At 34.9% G+C, this 24,251-nt stretch overlaps 1 protein-coding gene across 12 annotated transcripts in view; it reads left to right on the top strand.

Annotated features, from left to right (window-relative positions):
- The window catches only part of CACNA2D1 (calcium voltage-gated channel auxiliary subunit alpha2delta 1), a 415,542-nt gene that overhangs the window by 198,435 nt on the left and 192,856 nt on the right, over positions 1-24,251 (top strand). For all 12 annotated transcript variants that reach the window (XR_014578635.1, XM_083821360.1, XM_083821361.1 and 9 more), the window contains one exon: positions 21,040-21,084. Coding sequence is in view for 11 of the 12 variants with exons in the window: in XM_083821360.1 (XP_083677486.1) it covers positions 21,040-21,084 (45 nt within the window). In the remaining variant the exon portion in view is untranslated. The remainder of the gene's footprint in view (positions 1-21,039; positions 21,085-24,251) is intronic.

Below are 24,251 nucleotides of genomic sequence, written 5' to 3' on the forward strand. Positions count from 1 at the left end.
TACCAACCTAGACTGTTTGCACATCCACTTGCATCATACAGGCACACAGTTAAATGCACAATGCTTTCCTAAAGTGTCCTTTCTGTTCCAGTGTTCGTCAGACACTTAAACATACAGTTCTGCCCCCCCCCCCCCCCCCCCCAAAAAAAAAGCAACAAACAAACAAAAAAACCCCACCAGCCCCAAACTCCAAGGTTAGGCCAAAATCAGATAAAAGTGACTGGCTTTCAGGAATGCAGAGGGTCTTGGATACAGCATGAATGCTTTTAAGTGTGCTGTCTGCTCAGGCACAATTTCTAATATGTGGTAAAATACAGAATGCCTGTTTCATAGGGATGCAATAATGAGAATGCTACAGGAACCTTTCCTGCTTTCAATAGGAAACAAAACCTGCAGGTTTCATGGACTCTGTGCAGAAGAGTGTGAATAAGGTCAGATGCCCCTTCTAATCATATCGCTTCTTACTGGGTACACTGGCATCACATCAACAACACTGTTTCAACTTTGTTTTTATTTTTACCCTTTAATTTCAGTAGGAGTCATTTATACCAGAGAAGCTTCTGGTCTCGTCAGAATTCATTGCCAAGGAGAGAGCTCAAAGTAATTTTGAAATGTGATTTTTTTTTATTAATGTTGTGGCTCAAGAAAAAGACTGTGGTTAAAAAAAAAAAAAAAGGCATTTGGATTTATAATAAAGTAACTGCAAACCAAGCTTGTGCTTTACTGTTTTGAAATTGGCAGAAAACACTGTGGACTATATAATAACCTTGACATTAGGTTACGCAATTAAATTTCAAATAAATGTATTAGGGTTCTTATAATTTAATTTGCTCCATTTTTGCCAGAAGTAATCTTTCTTCTCTTCTCTTCTGGCCTACTTTTTAGAAAATGCCTGTTCAAATTAGTTTGCACACAGATCTTTCTGATAAACTTAATTTTCACTGGAAAATTCATTCTCCTAATGGCTGTGATGGAATATGGAAGATATACTGGAAAACTTCCTGCAGATGAGGGTTCTTACTGATAGCCTTTCTTCTGATACTTCTCATAGCATTATGAATGGTCTGCATCATGCTGTATGAGGTTTATTTCCTTTTTCAGGACTTGTTTTAGGGTGATGAAAGCCTTTCAAGCAGCACTGCATATAAGTCACTATAGAAAGAAACTCTTTGGGACAGTCTCTAGTTCTAATGAGTACACGATCATCAATGTCCTTGACAGTCACATTGCAGCTGACATAAGTATTTTTAGGTGGCTGACAGATATAAAGATCATAATGGCTTTCAGTGGTTTGCGTTGATAATTAAATGTCAAAATAATTTTAGTAATTACTAATTAAATTACTAAAAAGTACAAAACAATTCAAAGGAATATTAATTAAGAATACTAATGAAGAATATTGAATGTCTTCTGAGTAAAAAAAAAAGGAAAAAAATTATTAATATTGGATTGCAATATGCGTTGTTTTCTGATTAAACACAAGGTCAATTAAAATATCTGAACTGAGGTTTCCCTCAACAGCCCTAGAAGAATACTTACATTAGAGAAGTATTAAGTCTTTAGAGAATAGTTGTGTGAAGGCAAATCCAAAGTACTTAGCTTCAGGCAGACAAAGAAATGCCATTCTTTGCTTCCTACTCCATAAGCATTGCACAATTCCCTAGCTGCATGTACAGCTGGAGAAATAAAAACTACTTAAACGTTTTTAGATTAATGCAGTTACAAATCAGAGGTACAACCCAATATTGCTAAAAGAAACAGCCTTGTCAGTTTGAATTTTCCTGTGTATTGCAGAATGAAATGGTGGTATTTTTGACACTTGTGATGGTCCAATTACTTTGCTGGTGCAGAGATGCATGAAAAAAATTGTGTGCATGTGAATTGGAAGGAGGAGGGGAGAATTCTTTATGAAATAATTGCTGTTATTCCCCAAATGGATCTTCTACAATTACATTTGATACCACATTTGATTGCATTGCAATGGTTGGTTAACTAAAGCAATTTTGTTTCCAGTTGGGTTGCAATATTAATTGTACTTACACATGTATAAACATAAGGGATTTCTCATTTGTATTTTAGCGAGGAGTCTTTATGCATGGCCTATTAGCATCCACTTACTTATATGAAGACTGAAACTCAGACTTTTAGGAATTAATTATCACATTAAAATGCCACATGAAAAATCCTTTCAATATGCCTTATCTTTTAAACAATATAGTTTTACGTTCTTCTGTGTAAATGATGATTTCCTGAACCCTGATATTTCCAAGACAGCATTTGCTGTGAATTTAATGTGTAAGCTTGTGTATATGGCCTTAAAAGTGAGACAGGAGGTCGTAGAAATAGTACTTTGGGATTATGACTTTTTTAAATCAACATTGGTTGTGTAAAACTGTAGTGAAAAGTTGCTCAACAAAGAAATGAAAGATAAGAAGGATAAATGATACATAAACAAGTCTTCCATAACAAGAGTTGATATGTAGAGGTGACCCAAGAGGTGACCTGCAGGAACAGGGCAGTAGTAGACAGCTCATGACCTTTCCTGCAGATCGAAGATTTTAGATTTCAGGACTGTCTGTAACTTATCATGAAGATTACAACAAAGCATCTTTGCATCAAATGCTTTGATGCTTTTTGCATCGAATGTTTTGATGCTTTGCAGCAAAGCATCATTGCATCTTAAAAGCTTCAACCGGGAAACAAACAAAATAACCAATTTTTAAAGTGTTAGTACTGCTTCATTCTAGGGAGGCAGTTTATTAAAGATTGTCTTTTAAAAGAGAGACATTCAGAGAAGGTAACAAACTATAGTATTTTTTTCTCTAATAGCATTAAAGAGAGGATATAGCTCTCTTATGGTTTGTACCTCTCAAAGTCCTCTTCAGCACAAAGGGCATTCGTGGGGAATTAAAATGTTCAGATTTGGCTCCAGAACTGCGGTGTAGAACCAGTTCTCACAGGTGCAAAAAGTAGGTGTGGAATCCTTTCCCAGTAATCAGTACTTAATAATTCTGTGAAAGTTTGAACAACACTAACGATGGGCAAAGTGTCAAAGCTGTCTGTATCTTTACACAATGTTCTGATCCAAAACACTGTGAAATAAATCTTCCATTGATTTTGATTAATTTTGGATGAGGCCTCACACGTCTAAACCATATGTGACTTGGAAAAAAATATGCTGTATGATTGATTTCAGTTGACAGGCAGATGGTAAAGGTCTTAGGGAAGATGATATTTTCTTCTCCGAAGGGCTGTGTGCCACCTTCACTTATGTGACATATAGCTTTGATTTGTGCATAATTTAAATTAAATGTGCCATATCTCACTGAAAGGAATGAAATACCTTTCTTCTGTCAGTGATTGTTTGGACTCTGACATCTTTCCACTCAGGGGACAGAGCTATGTGTGTGCATGGTGAGGTGCAGAGGGAAATAAGAATGAATCACTTACTGAAACTGTGTGGTTTCAGGTTTTTTTCTGATGTTTATCTGATACTTACTGCTCACACCTTTTTGATTTGTAAAAACGCGGGGCAAATTTTGCAGGAACAAGCATTTCAGCAAGTTTTCAACAGTACTTTCTCAAAACTGGGTAGGAAATACAGCAGTTATAGTATTTGAAGAACTGACCTCACTTTCCTAGGATTGCTGGAATTAGTAAGGAGACATTCATCTTAATGCACAAGTTCAGTGTGAACACGCCTGTCCTGAAGCCTTTCTGGAGGTTTCTAGGTTTCATCAGATGAGTGCAGATTTTTTCCAGCATTCCATACTGGGAACAGGATCCCACTGTCCCCTTGTCTGTCCCCAGCATCATGCCACTAATGTTCGGATCATTTTCACAAGGTCTCACTGGTGCCCTCTGGTTTACAAATTTCTGGGAGACAGTAGTTGGGTATAGAAACATGTCCAAAAGGAAAAAAAAAAAAAAAAGACAAAAACAACCTTTAAGGGTAAAGCCTCTCGCTAGCTTGCCTGGAGTTTTCCTTTTATAGCTTCCTGTATTCCCTCAGCTGATTCTGAGTCTAAAAATCATAGAATCATAGAATAGTTGAGGTTGCAAGGGGCCTTGAAGATCACCCAGTTCCAACCCCCCTGCCATGGGCAGGGACACCTCCCACCAGCCCAGGTTGCCCAAAGCCCCATCCAGCCTGGCCTTGGGCACTGCTAGGGATGCGGCATTCACGGCTTCTCTGGGCAACTTATTCCACTGAACACTTGAAATTCTTCAAGTGAAGAATTTTCTTCCTTATATCTAATCTAAATCTACCCTCTTTCACTTTAAAACCGTTACCTCTTGTCCTTCTTTTTATGTGCCTTTTAAAAAATCTCTCCCCATCTTTCTTATAAGCCCCCTTTGAAGTACTGAAAGGCTGCAAAGGTCTCCCTGGAGCCTTCTACTGAACAACCTCAACTCTCTCAGCCATTTCTTACAGGAGGGGTGCTCCATCCCTCTGATCTTTGTGGCCATCCTCTGGGCCTGCTCCATGTCCGTCTTCTGTTGGGGGCCCCAGAACTGAATGCCAGAGCTGAATGCAGGGCTCCAAGTGGGGTGTGACGAGGGCAGAGCAGAGGGGGACAATCCCTTCCCTTGCCCTGCTGGCCACGCTGCTTTTGATGCAGCCCAGGATACAGCTGGCTTTCTGGGCTGCAAGCATGCACAGTGGGCTCATATATAATTTTTCATCCACCAAATCATAGGCGTCTTATAAAATCTGGGTTGCAACAGAAGAGTTCTTCCATGCATTTGTTTCCCTGTAAAGGATCTGTCTTTTGGGTTAGCATGATTAATCATTTGAACACTTACGGCTTTTGTCTTTATTTTCGCTTTTTCCCCACACAATAGGAATCTTAAATCAATTAGGACCTTGATAAAAAAGGTGGCAAATAGTAGCTTTACAATCAGAATTAAGATTATATGTAGGCAGAGTTCTTAAATGTGTAACTATAGTAGAGAGCTTTTCTGCTATATCTTTTGGTTATTTATCATCTCTTAATATGGTTATGTTGAGTATAGGTGTATATAATTTTGTAATACAAAGCTTTGAAAGAATCTCATGTGGGCCGCAGAGTACTTCACTGGTAGGGAACTAGCCAAAAAGGCTCTTAGAAAAAAGAGATGAAACACCTTCAATCACTGCGGAATCTTTCAAGCACTATATTTTATCTGAAAAATCAAATATGGTAAAAGACATCTAATACGCTTTATTTACCAGGCAGCTCATTTAAAAAAAAATAATAAAAAAAAAATCAGCTTCTGAAAAAGGGGTGGAGGGAAGGAACTGGAGGAAAGGGGAAAAAAAAAAAAAAAAAGGTGTGATTTCTCATTATTAAGGCACCCTGTATGTGCATTAATGCCTTCTTTTTGAATGATTCTTTAATGCACTTTCCAAACAAAGATCTTATTAAAAGCAGGATATGCTATTGTACTCAATTTATTAACACCCTGCAGGTTCTTTAGTTTACAATAGAGAGGTACAATATGTTAAGAAGAGCTTTCTGCAGGCTGCTGTTGTGCATATTTTCTAAGAGTCTTCGTTGAATTTGTAACACAGATGAAGCTAATTAGTTTTATGATTCTATATATCAACTTCAAATTCAGTTGCTAATTTAAATTTGTAATAAATAATTCTTACCATTGCTTTACTATCCTAGGTGAATCGGTAAAATAAAATAAGATTTATTTTAAAAGGATGCTGTTTTCTTTGTCTTTAAGCTTTTTTACCAAATATCATCACTTCAAAAACAATGGTGTTTTTCTTCTTGATCTATCCTTGCCAGTATAACTGGGCTCTTCTGTATGTCAGTTCCCCTCATTCCCCACTACATTCATGTAGTCCTGGTCTTTTTTTTTTTTTTTTTAATGCTGATTTAAGAAATGTGTTAATGTTTGTGGGGAAAAGGAGTATGAACTTAATTCTGCTAATTTTGAATTACTAATTGGAGGATAAAGTTTTTTTTTTTATGATAGAAAAAATGGTATAACAGAACATGCACAAAGAATTAATGGAGCAAGACACTAACATTCAAATATGATTTTCCATAATGGAGGCAGATTTCTAAAATATTTAGAAATTCAGAAGATATTACAAAGTTTAGATTCTTACTTCAGAGACAGAATGCAAATCATAATAGGAAACTTTGGCAGTTATTCCTTCCGATTTCCTAATTTGTTTAAAGAAAATTACACCCAAAATACTTCAAAGTGTTTAATGTCAAAAAGGGATAAAAGCATACAGATATGGGCTTGGGAATGTGCATATTATTTTATATTAGAAATAACGCTTTTCTGAAATTCTGTGATAGGTGGGCTGGATTTTTTTCGTGAGTATAAGTATTTGTGTTTGTCTTCATTCCATTGCCTTCTGTTTTTCAAATGACAAAACCTCAGGCTTTGATAGCTTATTTTGTTCTTTTGCCACAGGATTCTTTTAAGATACTAGATGAAAATTCAGGCTGTCTTTGTCACAACTCATCTTTAGAAAGAGCAAAAGGAGCTAAAGTTGTACTTGGAAGGCTTGGGTATTTAAAAGTTTGTAAAAGCATTTTCCAGACATTATGTACCTAAAGTATACCAAGAGTTGATGTTTTAAGAACAGCGGCTTGTGCAGTAGTTGGAAACAGAAATGTTTTGATGTCTATATTATTTTTGCAGTTGGTATAAGTGTTAATATGAGCTTCATTCTGAATTGATTTAAAATACGCTGAGAGTAATAGTCAATCCCATTTTTAAGAGATGTATTTTGCTCAAGGGATTTGGGAATTCTTATCCTTCTATCCCCTGTGCATAGTGTACTTCTGATTTTTCATAAAATTTAAACAAAAGGTGAAATTCTGGCTCTTCTATGTCCTGAAAATAATGAGTAGTAGTACAAGTAATGGCAGGTATTTCTGAGGGCTTGCCACAGAGCAGGAGATGCACATAACATGGAGCAGAGAGACTCTTCAAAATGAGCAACATTATTCTACATCATTCAATGAAGCACTAATAAAATTCTGCCTGATTTGACCAGAAATGTGGTCTGTGCGAAGTATGTGTTTACTTTTCTCCAGTTCACTTTTGCTATCAGCTATGAGCAAATCAGGACTGCATAAATACATACACAAACAACTGTAGGTCTTGGTGGAGGGACATTAGGTTTTAGGAAATCTTGACAGCTTTTGGCCAACTCTGTAACTGCCTGTAATTTATGTCTTCATGGAAAATGCTATCACACTATTTTCATTTTCCCATTTGGTAGTCCCAAACTATACTTGCAATGAACTACTGTGTGTTTTAACTGCCTTGAAAATATGAAACATAAGTATAAAGATATGACTATTCTAATCTAGAGCAGATCTTTGCTTTTAAACATGGATGAATAACCCCTGATGAATAATTTATTCAGCTAGGATTCTCTTCTTAGTCCTGTGAGATTTGCTGCTTCTCTAGAGAGGAACTTCAATTTTACATTTCTTAAGAGTTACACATGGGAACAGTAAAACTAAGGAGCCTGGCTCTATTGATATTTTTCAGTGTCTGCATATAATTCTGGTATTTTTTCCTGATAAAACTTTTTATGCTGTGTGAGTGATATATTATTTTTTTTCACTTAAAAAGTGAAAGAAAACTTCCAGCCAAAGTTTTCTACCAGACTGAATGATCTTCTATAAGCAAGTTTAATTTCACCCAATTTACTCTTGCTAACAACTTCACCCAGTGCAGTCACTCTACAACTTCTTGAGGAGGGCAAGTACAGAGGGAGGTTCCGGTCTCTTCTCTCTCGTAACAGAGGACAGGAGACATGGAATGGCACAAAGCTGTATGGGAGAAAGTTCAAACTGGACATTAGGAAAAATTTCTTTGTTGCGAGGGCCGCCAAACACTAGAACAGGCTTCCTAGAGGGGTGGTTGATGCCACATGACTGTCAATGTTCAAGATGCGTTTGGACAATGCCCTTAATTGTATGCCTTAACTTTTGTTTAGCCCTGAAGTGGTCAGACAGTTGGACTAGATGATCTTTGTAGGTCCCTTTGAGCTGAACTGTTCTGTTCTATTCTAGGTGTAGTAATTTACCTGACTTCTAGACTTCAAATACTATAAAATATGCATTGCTGAACTAGTAGTCTTGCAGTAAGACCAAAATATAGTCTTGCTGTAGCACTTCACCACTCAGATAGAACATTTTTGTTTTATTTAACTTGTATAGGCAGTCATTTTTCAGCAGGGCTGTGTTATGTCAGCAAAGGGTGTTGCTTTCTTTTGTTGAAGGATACCAAGTGAAGAAAACACAGTCTGGACTAAGACTTTTTGAGTACATCATCTAAACATTTGTTAATTGCAAATGATCATCGAATCACAGAATAGTTTGGGTTGGAAGGGTCCTTAAAGATCATCTAGTTCCAACTCCCCTGCCATGGACAGGGATGTCTTTCGCCAGATCAGGTTGCCCAAAGCCCCATCCATCCTGACTTTGAAGAATTCCAGGGAGGAGACAACTACTCCGGGCAACCTGTTCCACTGCTGATGGTTTGTTTCCAATTTGTCCACTGGCAGCTGACTTTGAAAAGAATATACTTTCCTTATTATAGGGGAGCATGGGACATAGGAAACTTAATTCAACAATTATTCTTATTTCAGCAATTGTATTTCTTTCCTCTGGCTTTCTGAAATCTCAGTTCACACTTCCGTAATTCTCCTTAATGGTGCTATTGAGAGCTGAGGTGAAGTAGTCCTCAAGACTCATAGAAACATAGAATATCCTGAGTTGGAAAGGTCCCACAAGGATCGCTGAGTCTACCTCCTTTTGACCACCCAAAACCCAGACCCTATGCCTGAGAGCATTATCCAAATGCTTCTTGAACTTCAGCAGGCTTGGTGCTGTGCCCACTGCCCTGGGGAGCCTGTCCCAGTGCCCGGAGGTATGCAGATTTAGAACTAGCCATTTCCTTCTCCTCTGAGTTGTTAAAACCAAGGTCTGTTCTCTGGGCAGAGTTGGGAAGAGCTAGAGGAAACGGAGAAAACTGGAACATTAAATCAGAAGTTGTCAATGAAGATCCAAGCCTGCTGCTCATGCTGCCTGGAGGGTATGTGCAGCCTTGGGCTGAAACTGGTTTTAAGGGAGGGAATGTTTCCGAGGAGAGATTGGGGTTCTCTCCGTCCTACTGACAGCCATCAGTCTGGTTTTCCTAGGATTTGGTGCAGGCAAAGTGGGCTTTGAGTACATCTTGCAGCCCTTGCAGTCTAATGAGTTATATAGCTGGCTGCTGTGCCTGTACCTAGCCTGGCTCTGAGGGTATGGCTGCATTTTTATAGAAATGAGTGCACTTAAATAACTGACAAATAATATCTGATATCATTAGACATCAGTTTCTAAAGTTTATACAGAGGTGGAAGTAAGGGGAACAGGCATGCAGTCAGCAGCTATATCAGGGGGCATGGAGGGCTTCTAGCTCATTCAGAAGTTTGTTTGTCTCCTTAGTTCTTTTCAGTTTGTTGGCATAAGCATCAAATTAATGGCAAGTAAAAAACCCTGTTGTGGTCCATGGACGAAAACAGAGATAACTTTTAATTTCATGCAGTTGTTAAGACACAGAACAAGAACTATAATAGCAAGACATTGATACAACTCTTAAATCAGAGTTCTTCTGCATGAGTTCTAGCATGCCAGTGTAATGTATCCAATAATTAGGAAGAAAAGTAATTATGTTTTGTGATGTAGTCCTTTTTCTTGTAGTGATTAACTAGAAAAGTCTTCATCATTTTATGTTAAATAGCAAAATGAATGACATTTTACAGCTGCTGGGTTGTCTCATGCTACTAAACTGCTTCTGAAATAAGGTGTACTCATGGATCTTTGCTTTATTGCAGTGACTCAGTGCAAGACATGCACAAAATAGATGTCAAAGCTGAGTAATTAAATTATGATTCCTTCTGTTCTTTATTAATTAGGTGAGCATGGGATATTTCTTAAGCCTGGTAACTGCTGTCCACATTTGTTTTCCTTCTAAGACATTAGAGATCTAGCAAAATCATTCAAAGTAAAATCTTAATGAAGAGGGTAAGATTTGTCTTGGTAAAAGCACCATTAATATAATTAAAAGTCAATATGGCAGACACATTTGTTATGCCTGAGAACCAAAGCAGTCTGAAAAGATGCCACAAAATGCTTTCAACTTTATTACCTTTTGTAAAGGTACTTTCTGCACTTAGAAGGAAATGGAGAGATTTGGCTTTTTTTTTTTTCTTAGTCCTCATGCAAGCTGTCTGAGATAAGTTATTGCTGTGATTTAGATACAGCATAACCTTTTATTTGTATATTTTAAATCTCTGTGGCTTTTTGTGGACAGACTTTAGGTTATTGAATTAACCAGGTAAAGAATTTATGCAGGCAGAGAATGAAATCAAATTATTTTAAACAATTCATTTAAGATATATTATTTACTTCACAAGTCAGTGTCAGGTATGTACGATGTGGTCCACAATTTGGATCAGACTTTGATAATTTAGATGAAAACTCCTGTGTTACACAGTATTGTAATACTATGCCAAAAAAACCTATGTGTTTATTTTCCAAGTAGAAATGCAATATTATAATTTCATTGTAGTTTAGTTTTTTTTACATATGTAAAAAAAGAGGAAAGAAAGGGATGCAAATACCCCTCAGCCACTGCTATTTATGCAACTATCCAAAATATGAGCTTTTTTTTTCTATTACAATGAGATTCTTAAAAGAGATTAATGTTATGTGTGGTTTTGCTTGGAATTTAATCCTAATGACTTTGTGTAATACAGTCCTTGCCATATACTATTTTTTTTATGATAAGATAAAAAGAGAAGCTATTAAACTCATTTCAAAATCTCATGTCTTCAAGTTTGCCCAGTGCATGGTTTAAAAAACATATATGTATGTATATAATACATGTATATAATACATACACACACATATATATGTATAAATAAAATATGTAGTTTCCTCTAAGGTTCTTTTGCAGATTTGCTGGCATTGGAGAGCTGGTATATTGTCTGTATTTTTTGTATTTTAGTTATTTTAGAGCAAGAGATGTAAATAATGTAGCCTAGTTCATTCCATTGTAGCACCTACTTAAGTATGAATTCAGAATAACAATGCCAATGTCCTGTAAAGCTGATGTTCAAAAAAATTGCTTAACTAGGCTCCTGTACTGTACTGGTCCCAGTATTTACAATCTAGATAAAATCTATAATCAGTTTTGACAATTTCTACTTTTTTTTATTCTTAAGTTCTTTCATCAACTAACGAAAGTAATGGTGAATAAATTAAAATAAACGTACTTTGCTGTTTTAATTAAACAGATTAGATAGTGTGATACAGAGGTTAATTAGCTGCTAACAAATTCATTTCATTTTCCCACCTGGAAATCTTCTTTGTAATCAATTGCATTTTGCGTTATAAAAAGAAGTCATTCTCAGTTGCTTATGCTTTGGGGAAGTTACTATGATGAGAAGATTAGACGTTTCCTGAACATTTTGGAAGAATATATTTACCGAAAAACAGAATGTATTTGAAAGATTTTTGTCTCTTACAATCACATCTAGCCATCCTGCTTTTGACTTACAGGAATGGAGCGAAAAATACAAGATAGTTATTGTATGTCTTTATATATACGTAACTAGTTCTTTTAAACTCAGTAACTACTAAACTCCTCTTCGTTATGTACACATGCATGTACATAACCTTCTATTTCTTTTTGTCATTCTTTGGGGAGATGGTAAGAATATTGAGGAAGGTTTGACTGGTAGAAGGAGAGGGAGAAAATGATGTTCTAAATTGTTAACTTTTGTTATTCATCTACCAGGGTAGGTCAGAGGGATATTATAAATCTTTCTTCCCAAAGAGGAGTGGATTTTTTGGAGGTTGTATGCACTGGGAGTACAGTGGCATTATTCATAACTTCCCATTAATATATAATGAAAAATATGTTCGTACTGAACCTGTTCTAGAGGGTGTTCAGTGAATTTAAGTTCAGATTGAAGTAAAATGGTTTGAAAAAGTCCTTGGACATGGACTGAAGAGAATAGTGTGAAAATTTGATGGTATTTGCTATGCTATATCATAATTTTCTTTTATATATATATATGGAACAACCATTTTAAAAATTCAGTGAAGGGGATTGAAGCCATTTCAAAGCTGTTTTCAAATGGTTGCATGATTAGAAAATACCATAATAAACTCTTAAAATAATGTAGATGATATAAGAGTAAGAGTCCCTTATCCTGCCCTGTTGGTTAATAAGGTTTGCATCAGGGAATCCTACCACTGGTTCTCTGAATCCTTAGTGTGAAGAACTGGAGCTTTATTAATGTCTGTAGCCTTATTTTTGTCATACATAGCTGTTTTTCTGAATACCTCCTTTTGGAGGGGGAAATAACTATCCATCCCAAGGATTTTTAATATTTTTTTCCTAGAATCTTACCTTAGATATGGCCCTTCTGGCTGGTAGTTTGGCTATTGAGTACATACATGATGAAAGTAAGCAAGTAATGCATTTTGTTTCTAAAATTAATTGCTGCTTTTTACTTAAGAGAAAACCAACAAGACACAAACAGATTGCTGCTAGAAAAACAACTGACTTTCCCAATACAAAGCCTCTTGCTCTGTTTCACCTCTCCCATTAAAGTCTATGAGGGAAATTCAATTTTCAGAATACAGGTAAATTTCCTCACTTTGATCTGCTGAAAATACATAAATAAAAAATTACAAAGAAATAACTATGCAACTTTTAAGTCCTGCTGCCAAGTGATGCCCATGCTATACTTCCCCAAGTTATTGTTGATTTGTGGTGCTTACTAAACTTACCTGCTCTCTGAAAAAGTAAATAAAACAATTCTTTATGGAAATATTTACTTTATTGTCTAAGCTGTGTAAGTGTAATTAAGGTACAGCTCTTTTCAGTAGCCTGCTGCTGTCAGTATCTGCTGCATAAGGGTTTCAGTTCAATATGAAAATGAGCAGTAAAAGCAGGTACGAGGTTGCATAGACAGCTGAGGAAAGGAAATTTGGTAGTTTTAGGTACAAATAAGTTTATATTTACATGTCCAGTGTTTATTGGAAAGAGAAAAGTACTCTGTAAGAATTCTGTTCTTAAGAAAAAGGAAAGTCTACAGTTTGAATTAGTGCTGGAAGTCTTGAAGACACTGCCACTATGTGTCAGCTACAGAGTTATTTTTTTCCATTTTGTAGGTACATACATACTCACCAAATCTGGTACCAAAAGAAGGTGATTAAGAAATAGAAAAAAAAAGTTGAATTTCTTCTTAACTATAAAAGAAAAAAAATCTTCTGTTGTAGGAGTGTTGCAACAGAATTCTGAAAGGATAAAACTGTAAAATTATGTGGTTTCGGCTTTTCCCCCATATACAATCCCTGTGATGTGCTGAATTGGAACTGTAGAGTGGTTAATGTTTGGAAATATGTTTGCATAGTAATGTTCATGGCTTTGGTGTAGATCAAAATCTTCTTGAAGAGATGTTTTCAGTTTGATTAACTAAAACAACAGCCATTCTGTGACATAATCGACTATGTCTGAGGGTAGTAGCAATATGATTTTATGTCATTGAATCTTCAGTCATTAAATATTCATGAAGTATTTGGCCTTTGATGTTTCAAAATAAAAACCAAGCCACTGGTTGCCATGCTTTGTTGGTTTAGTCCATATTTTTTTTTACTGCAACTGGTGAAAATCCCCAATGTTAGAAACAATTCATAAAGATAAAGCTATCCTTACTAATGTTATACTACCAGTTACCTTCATGTCCAGCAGAATTGTTTTCTGATTGCAGGCCATTGAGCTCTATGATGACCTTATGCAGAAATTATTCATGGAGTATGTTGTGTTATTTCAGAAGAATGGTCAACTCCTGTATAGAGTCTGATTTGGGTGTTTGTTTCTCTGACATTTTCTCATTAACATAGGGGTGGTATTCCATTTAACCTGACACATTCAACCAATTTTGTCCTTTAATCCTAAAGCCAAATTGAAATTAGTATTTTAAATGAATTCTTAATGTTTTCAGGATGTATTATCCTGATAGCCTTAGTAGTCCAATGACAGCTTCTTATAAAAACTGTTATGGTGAAAAATATCTAAAGGTTGAGGAGTTTTATTTGACATGGAAAAGTTGTTGTTATTCTTTACTGGCAGAGTTTATGTAATACATTCTTCAGATCTGAAGACAGGAGTAGTCATTTTAGTGCATTTTATGCTGCTTTTTGAGATTTTGCACGCAACTTGATATGCATGACTATGCATATATGAGGCTGTGTGTGAACGTGCTGTATATAAACCAACTTCTTACTCAGCTTTACTGATCATAATTTGTACAAGACAAATTAAATCAAACATGTTTAAAATCAACATGTAATCGGATACTGTAACAGTGAGAAAAGGAACACAGGACAATAGCTGCAAAGACATTAGGAGGAAATTCTTCACTGTGAGGGTGGTGAGGCCCTGGAACAGGCTACCCAGAGAAGCTGTGGATGCCTGGAGGTGTTCAAGGCCAGGCTGGGTGATGCAGATGCAGGGTGCTTGCTCTAGGCAGTGGCTCAGAACCGAAGGAGCTGGTTCCACTTCAGTGCTTGGCTTTCCCGGTGTGTCAGACATCAGCTTGGCGATGTTTCCATATGGTCTGTATTACTGGTTGCTCTACAGACAGGCGTTGTCACGGGCTGCCAGTCAAATTGGTCTGTTATCATAGTTCACCAGCATTTCCTGTGTTCTCGTGTCATCCACTGATGCATATCCTGTACCAAGGCGCATTACTGCCGTTGTCTGTGGTGCCACGTGCGTTATGGCTCACCACACACAGCCCATTAGCTTTGTGCTGTTCGCTGTGGCTCTCACTGTACTCGGTTTTCAGTTCTTGATCCAGGCAAGGTCATGATGCTCCTGTGACCTGTAAGTATCAAAAATTGTAATAACATAAAATATGATCTATCTGTAACAAGTATTTACTGGTAGAAGTATGTTAATATTTTCCCAGCTGTATGGCATTAAAAATACCATGATCTGGCAAAATAACATCTCTCAACTACAGTCCAATATCTGCAGGAAAACTATTCAAATATATTTTGCATTTCTTAAATATATTCTGTCTTACTGTATTCACAAAATTTTCTGATTTGGTTTTATCTTCACTGTATAAGTACAGTTTTATCTTCACAGTGTAAGTTTTTGAAGTTTAGTTGAACCATTTACATTAAATATATTTCACAAAATGTATTGGTAATTATTGTGAGAAAACAAATATTGGCTTTGTGATATGGTATCTTCTAGTTCACTAAGAACTCAGAGCTGAAAATACTGCAATATTATTGCATTATTATGCAAAAAATAATGTAATATTTTTTTCTAAATGAGAAAGAATTTTAGTCCACAAGCCTTATAACTATACTGTTCACATGGCCAGGACAAAGGAAGGAGAAGGGAGGAGGAAGTGAGAACCGAGATGGAGTCCACTCCTTTTGCTTAACTGATTCAATATATTTGATGTTTGATAGGAGATGGGAAAGTTTGATTTAAATATATTCCAGAGGAAAAGGAAATCGAACTTAGGTCTTGCATATGATCAGTATGATGCATTAAAAATGAAAAATCCAGCCTCTACTTCCAGATGGAACCCAGAGGGGACCAGTGGAACATAAATGAGGAACCTAAAACCAGGAAAGCAATTGGTGCTCTTGCATTCTCTGTGTAGCACAATCAGTAGACTTGAAAAATTGATTTCACTACACCATTGTGGCTCAAGTGTCTCAAGTTGTAGGGGTGAGAGGGTTCATTTTATGGGTTCTGTTATTGGTAGGGCACCTCTGCAAACTTTGCAGACGTGCAAAGCCTGTGGTTCTTCAAAGGTCTGTATGGAAAAAGACTATTAAGGAATCTAGAGAATAATAAAGGTGAAAACTCAGGTAGTTCCAGAATTTTGGATTCTTCCAAGTTTAGACATCAATGAATTTATTTATCATAGCATTAATTAATTTATTTATCATTAGCATTTAAATGAGGTGCCTAAACTCTGTTCACCATCCACACTGCAATGTTTGGGTCTCGGCTCGAGTTAAAGTCCTTCAGAATTGGTGTCAAGGTCTTGTAAGTGCATTTTTTTTTTTTTTACTGTATATTACATTATATATTTTATTTATAATCTGTGTTTGTAGATTACTTTTACCTGATAAATTATCCCTCTATGTTAGGGTTGTATGTTTTAATCACACTCAATCTAGCATGCAGATTATTAATAAATAGATCAATTGTTCTGATGTATCCTTGGATGGACAGAATGAGTCCATCTCATGTAAACTGTCTATAAATTGGAAGGTTCCCAGACTGATAATCTCAGTGAAGGAAAAAAGCAAATGAATGCTGAATGAATTGATCTTCTCATCTTTAAAAATAAAGAGTATTCTATGACAAAGAGCTTGCAGTACCTTTAATCCTCCTTTATGTTATCTCCTGTAATCTTCACCTTCATTTCCTTATTCCAATTATTAGTCCCAGTAGAATCTTGAGAAAAGCCATTTACACAAATCCAGATGGGAAAGGCTTATCATAAATTACAGTGCAGACCTGGAAGTTTTTAATTATTGTATGGAATTTAATATTGTGAGAAACTTGTTCTTAAATCAAATGATATTTCTGGGAAAAATGTCTAAGCCAAGTGAGTCATTTGCCAAAATTATGAGTGGTAGAGAGAAATATTGTATAGGGGGACTGGGATGTTGTTGAACTGTTTTACATTTGTCAAATCTTTATTAAAAAGTAGTTTGATTTTTTTTTTAAAGTTCTTGTTTATAAGTCCTGGTTTAAATACAATTTCCAATCCATTTCTTACATCCAATTTTCAGACATAGTAGTTGTCTGAAATTTACTATATTGCTGGATTTCATGCTCAGTCTAAAGACAGGAGGTAAGTTGATATTCCTGTTCATAGAAAGAGAAGGAAAAAAAGAAAGTTTTAGCTGGTAACCTCTTTATTTTTCATGTGCCTTTTTGTCTTATGTAAAGTTATGAAGCTGTAATTAGAGGTTGTAGTAGTCACCATTCTTTCTTTTTTCCCCCATTTGTAGGGTTTTATTCTCTAACGTTACTCCATTTGGAAACAAAAGTACTTTTTTTATTTGTGATAGGCTACATGAGCTTTCTTTTCTGAAGAGGCTAATTGTGTCTTAAACTGCATGTCAGACTGTATAAGGGATTAAACTAAAACTAGATGGATTATTTGTTGAGGATTTATTAGGCTGGTTTTAAATCTTAATTATCCTAAAGGTATTAGAGTGAGCTTTATTGTTTTTACACAGCTTTATGCAAGGGGATACAAGAAAGTTAAAGCAAATGGATTTTACCAGCACTTAAGGAAATATTTTTTAGCGTTGTAGGCATTTATACTAATTTCATCCTCCAAGTGTTCAGCTGATCAGTGTGTCTGTGGAAGAGAAAATACAACAATATTATTGGTATTTTTATTGCTGCATACTCAGCAGTAAGACTCCTAGTTCTTTCCCTGGTGCTCTGTGTCTTTTCAAAGTATTTGAGACTAAATTGTAATTTTAAAATGTTCTCCAAATTTGTATCTGTAATTTTCAACATGTAATTTAAAAATAAATAGTCAAAAGTAAAAAGACTGCATGTCATTCTGCTTGAAGGAGAAAAGCTAATGAAGCTGCAACCAAATAAACAATCTTTAGAAATAGTTGGGCTTAGTGCTGAGCTGTAACTACCCAACTCCGCATGCAGACGCCAGCATCTACTTTTGCATTGTGCATATTTACAAGGCAGTGTCCACCTCTAAGCAGTACCTGTATTTATGCATCCAAAACAAGCCTATACATTGGATAACATCAATCTGAAGGAAATCAGAAATATGTTTGATACATGGTTTGATTTTTCTTGCTTTTTATGTCTTACCTGCAGAACAGAAAAATCCTTGTAGGTATCATCGCTATACTAGCAGGTTAACTGCAATACCAAGGTGTTTTTATACACTGTCTGGTTTGGGTTGCTTGAGCACATTCTGTATTAAATACCTAGAGATTATGGGGAAAATGTTGTTTTAAAGCAATTAAAATGATTGTATTCATCCTCAGTTTTGTATTTTTAAATGTGCACTGATAATTTTGCAATACTGTATATTTACAATATAATCTAAGTCCTTATTCCAAAAGTCCTTCTTCCAAAAACTGAGCTTAAGGACTATATTTCTAATTTTCTTCTTTCATGAACAGAAGCAATAGTGAGTATTTACACCTTTCTCGCAGCATTAGGAAATATGACATAAAGGGGAAAACAACAATAACAACAAAACCAACCAAACCAACCTAGGATATTTACATTCTGTTTTAGGCTTGTTGAAAAAGTTTGCAGTATTACCTGATGGCAGAGTGGTGCAGAAGTGTTTAATAACAGGAAAATTCAAATTATATGTGTCAAGGAGTTAATAAATAACTAAACTACTTCCTTGAGAACCAGCAGCAGAGCAATTTGTTCTTGCCATCCTTAAGTGGTTAAGTTATGAAAACTTGTCCACTAAAGGTATAATTGATCCATGAATCTAATTTGTGAACTGTACAGCCCTCAGGGTGTTGTAGTGCTGTGTGTTTTGTTTTTTTTTTTTCTAGTAAAAGCAGTGAGATATGACCAATGACAGTTTTAGTTTATGCATTGTATAGGTAATATCTTCTTGCAGGACAATGAACTACAAGACATGTAGTGTAACAAAGTATCTAATCATATTGGGGGGTATTTTAATTAACTCGTAAATGTATCATGCAACTGAAGCATAATTTTTTAATAGATATTTTAAAATTTTTGTTTAGTCCAGTTGAAGTAGATAGCAATGCCATGCCACCTTAAATCCAAGTAAGCACATAAAAATATGAAAGGGGGGAATATAATTGCGACAATAGAGAATTGTTTTATATAAGTAGGTAAACATAATTGTACACAGTGTTAAAAATCCTATGCATTCAGTGATTCTGTGAGAATGTGTACTGTGAACATGAGCAATGGGAATGGAGTGGGGAAGTAAATTGCTGTCTTCATTGTAAGTAAAAGAGAGAACCTAATAGAATTGTACTTATAGGAAAATGCACAATTTTTTAAAAATGCAAGCACTAATATATATAATAGCCAGATAAATATGTCTGTAATACTTTTTCCTGATATTATCTTTCGTGAACAAAATTTTCTAGGGAAATACTTGCAGAATGGCTGTAATGACATAAGGAGGCATGGTGAGAGGAATATGCCTTTTTCTTTGCCTTCTGAATTGAAACACTGAAAGATCTTTATTAATTATTATTATTATTATTAATTTAACAGATCATTGTGTGATCAAAACACACGTGCTATCATTTCCAGTTAGTACCGCTCAGGGTTGGTTCTTCAGCAGTTCAAAATGTTTTTTTTGTGGAAATTAATCATAGAGATTTTTGAACAGATAGTAGTATTTATAGAGTTGTTGTTGTTTTATACAACCATGTATAAAGTAAAGAGGATTCCAAGGAAATTTAATCTTCTGCCTCTTTCAACTTACTTGAAGGCTTGCACAAGCTTTTCATGGTCTTCTCTTTATAACAATCAAGTAACAAGTGGTGATGGTTACAGGTCATGCCAAAGATGGAAGGAATTTCCTCCTATGTCTGTAACACATTATGAGTTCTGGCTTAGTTACCCAGATACTGATATGAAACCCATTGTATTATAACTGAGAATAGAACAGTGTTTTGGTGGAAAAGGGCATTTTGAGGAAAAAGGAAAGAAGATAAATTTATGTTAACAGCATTTACCTCGTATTGACATTTAGCTCATCTATAATATATTTCATGTTTGCATCTCAAAAAGGTCACAAAGGAGAATGAACGATATCATTAATTATGAAGTGAGAAGAAAAATCATTTATAAAGGTGAAATGCATTAAATTGCATGCCACAAAACTTTTTAGTGCAAGTAATAATTATCATTGGCTTGCCCAGAAAAATGATTACTGAAATCATGTTTCCTGTTGGTATTTATACAAGAAAATAGAAATTTGTGGTGAACTTTTTGTTTACGTACAAACAGTCTAAAAGTATTGCTTATCACCAACAGAACTGAAAATATAAATTAAGGCTATTTTTAGAGGTTATCAGCCATTGCCTATTTTAAACAAGCTGCTTGGCATGAAGGAAAGTAGGTGCTGCTTCTTTATTTACAATTAATGGGTCTTAAAAAAAAAAAAAAGTACACATATATCTTTCATAAAAAATGAACATGACAATTACTTTCATTCAAAAAAGTATAACAAAAACTATAGGGCATACTATAGCACTTATATTTATTGGAAAACTATTACATTGAATATAAATCTTTAAGGTTTTAAATGGTTCAGAAATATTCCAAGAGAAAACAAAAACATAGGAAATACCAGAATTTTCGAACTTCAGTAGATATGCTGAATAGATTTGTTGCTTTATTTGGTAATAATCTTACTGATTTGGTAATAAATTTGTTTGAATTATATGGTACCGTGTTTCCACAGAGTTCCTACGTTCTATTGTACACTACAGACTCTCCTGTGATATGTTTTCCCAAATTTTGATTGTGCTTTGGGGGGTGAACAAAACAATAAAAAGGTGTGCAACAAATACTTAACCCACTCAGCAATACCCATGTGTTGAATCTGTTGCCTGCTAGATTTTTTTTTTGTGCATAAACCACCTAATTGCATAGTGAAATCTTTATATGTCTGTAAATGAAACAGTTTACAGTAGTCTTTTATAAGCTCTGGATTTTATCCAACACCATGTGTACTCTTCTAGCTGTTTGTATGACTCATGTAACTTCTAAGGGAAGAAATATCAAATGAATGAAGTTAAACATATGAATGGGAAATGCAAAGTCTGATTCTGTCATGTTTCAAAGAGAATCCATACAGAATTGCAAGTTTAGCTTAAAATATATTTTAGTACAAAATGTTTCTAGTGAATTTAATGCACTTCTTTCTAAACTAACAGATTTACTTTTCCTTTTCTTCTTTTACAGAATAATGATATAATCTATTACAATGCAAAAGATGATCAGAATGATGTAAGTAGTATGTTTCTTTTTTTCATTGCCTATAATCTCAGAAAATTAAGGGATTTAAAAGATTAATAAAACATGAAAATCAACATATAGATATTTTGCAGCAGTAAGAAACCAAGAAACTTAGAAGCTTCTTTAAAATTTCCTTGAGAGACAGATAATATTTTATGTTTCAGTTCTAAAGGTCTGGCTTCCATCATACAGTATTCTGAGTTACTGATCAGGGTATGTATTGGAAGAAAAAAAAGATTCTGACAGCAGAATCATTCACCTTTTGAAATGTAATATAATCCTAATTATAGGATAAGAGAATCAAAATGACAAATGTAAATAATTTACTTTACTCTGAAGGAACCATTTTCTGACCCTATATTCCAAATTCATATTATCTTGTTCTGTATTCTCTATAAGAATTATTCTTCATGTGAGATGAAAGCAGATGTAAAATGCTAATGAATAACAAATTTTATGCATTTTGTGATCACTCATATGAGTGAAATAAGATTGGGAACAATTGAAAATCCAGTCTCAAGTTTTAGAGAAAATGTGTGTTATTTCAATGCCTCGGTCTACTAAAACTCTTACTTTAAGTGGTTTGAAGTTTTCTATCTGGCTTTAGCAATTAAAAACCTTAATGTCTTCCTGGGAGAAGGCAAGTTATCTTCACCTTCACTTGAGATAATACAACTGCTTGTCTTCATTATAGATTTAATGTATAAAACCATAGAAAAGATGTTGTAAATGTTTTAACCAGAAGTGCCAGCATGCTTCATTTGCACTTTTTAATCAAATATTCTTTAGAGATTGATGGCATCGCTATTGTAATTGATGCTTCTGCTGTAAGGCAATTAAAGAAGGTGCATATATCATGTCAAGCAAAACTATTTGATATGCTTATACAGAATTATGAGTACTGGAATTCAGATACCACAAACAAATCAATTGTCCCAGGTTTTTTAATGTGCATGCTTTAAGTAAAATTCGATTCAACTAACCTTAATCTGAAAGATTTAAAAGATGTTTCTTCGATTGAATTCACTGAGATTTCACGTGCAAATCACTTCTGAAACAGGATTTATTTTACGAAGCTTAAATATTAGCTTTTGAGTGTAAATGTACTGTATAGTATAACAATGGTGGGTTATGGTATGAAGTAAAAGAGCCTGCTATGTCTGTTGTGATGCAAATGGTATTGGGAAAAGTCTTGAGACTGCTTCTACGATAGGAATTCAAATTTGTTAGGCAAGGCAGGAAAGGAAACACTGCTTTAGATTTTGCTCATTTTCTTTGACTTTGCTCCAGACCTTTTATTTCCCCAGAGAAACACAATTTTATTCCATCAGAAGTCTTGTTTGTATTTCTGTGTGAGTTTTGTTTTATTTTATTTTATTTTATTTTATTTTATTTTATTTTATTTTATTTTATTTTATTTTATTTTATTTTATTTTTTTAAACTCTTGGAATGAAGATTATAATACTCATTATTGTTGAGTTAAAAATAGTTCGTTGTTAGTCAGGGCCAACCTGTCAATAAACAAGTAGTACTGTACCATTTAAGCTTTATTGGTTTTCTGATCAGATGTTTTTTAGCTGCACTGAAAACATGTTTTGAATTAGCTAAATACCATTAAAAAGCTTCCCACAAGTTCTAGTTACACCATGAAAATGAGGCACATATGTAATAACTAATAACTTGTTGGTTCAGCATTTCTGCTGAGCGTCAGACTTATTAATCCCAGAAAAACATATTGTAATTCTTTTTCTTGCTGTTTAGTAAAGGTGAACATTTTTTAATGATGCTAAAAGTTAGCCTCATTAAGCTTCAATATAGGTGGCAATTCTTAATAAAAAAAAGTAAATCATCTATGTTATAGAAAAAGAACAATTGTTTTACAGATGTAATTCACACATGTAGATTTGGATCTCTTTAAAAGTCCCAATAAATATTTCAGTAAACAGTAACATGCACCTCCTAAACAATCTTTAAAGTAAAGTTGAGGCTGACCATGTAATTGAAGAATAGGAAAATCCAAGAAGTTTGTATTTTAGTTGTATTTTTTTGTGTGTGTGTATTTTAGTTGTGGCACTTCCTTGCAAGTAGAGTGAAGGTTTGCTTACTGATGATTTGCATCTCATTACGGTGGTAATAATCCCCTAAGTACTTTCTGATAAAACACTTTGAGAGTTAAATTAGGTGTATTTGTATCTGTGCTATTGCTGTGATGAGTAATATAATTCCAAAGGAGAAGCAATAAGAATGAGATGGTCAGTAATCTATTGCTGAGTTTTTGCTTAGAAAACAGTCTGCATCTGAGTCTAACCTATGTGTTAATGTTCTTCCTTGTTCATGCCTGAACAACCACTTGGCTTCTATTTTCAGGTCCTTTTCTTCAAACTTCTTATCTTCCATGACTTTAAAATAAAATTGTGTGATTACACAACACTGCTTTCATAGCTTTTGTTGGTTTATCAAAAACGTCTTCTACAGAGAAAAATGCAAGTACGTTGGAAGGCAGAAGAAATCTTTTAAAACTTAGTTTCACAGAAAGAGAGGATTATGCTCACAGGGATGAGTGATTGAACATAAACCTTGATTTTAGTTTCACTCCTGCATTAGAGCTGATTTGGACCACTTTTTTTTTCTTTTTTTCTTTTATGTGGAAACCTCTAGTGTCTCTCTTCACTTTCTCGGTCCTTACTCCTGCAGAGGAACTTGTCTTTCGTGGGTGAAACCCATTTACTCTGGTTTACTTTAATTGATTAATCCTACTACAGAAGGATTCTGTTGGATTTTGTATAATCCGAATGGTCTGCTTTCACAGACATGTTACTTTCTTTCTGCATAATTTTTAAGGCTTTACATATATTTCCACACTATTTTTTGGTTAATAGTGTTAAGAATAATTTCTGGTTCATATGCAACAAGATTTAATATCAGCGCACTTGCTATGTGCCTGCAGTCCCTTAAGCAAGTTCTCAGTTGTATTGATACATTTCCTGTAGATTTTTCTGTGGACATTGGGGTTATATTTCTAGTTTCTTCAGAATCTGGCAAGTTTTATTGAAAATTGATGCCAATTCTTGTAAAACCCTTCTAGTCCCCCATATAAAAAGAGAGCTACATCGACATTTCTGAACGTTCAGTTCCCCGGTGTTCTGGCGACAACAAG

The sequence above is a fragment of the Anser anser genome (genome assembly GCF_964211835.1).
Source record: "Anser anser genome assembly, chromosome: 1".
NCBI lineage: Eukaryota > Metazoa > Chordata > Aves > Anseriformes > Anatidae > Anser > Anser anser.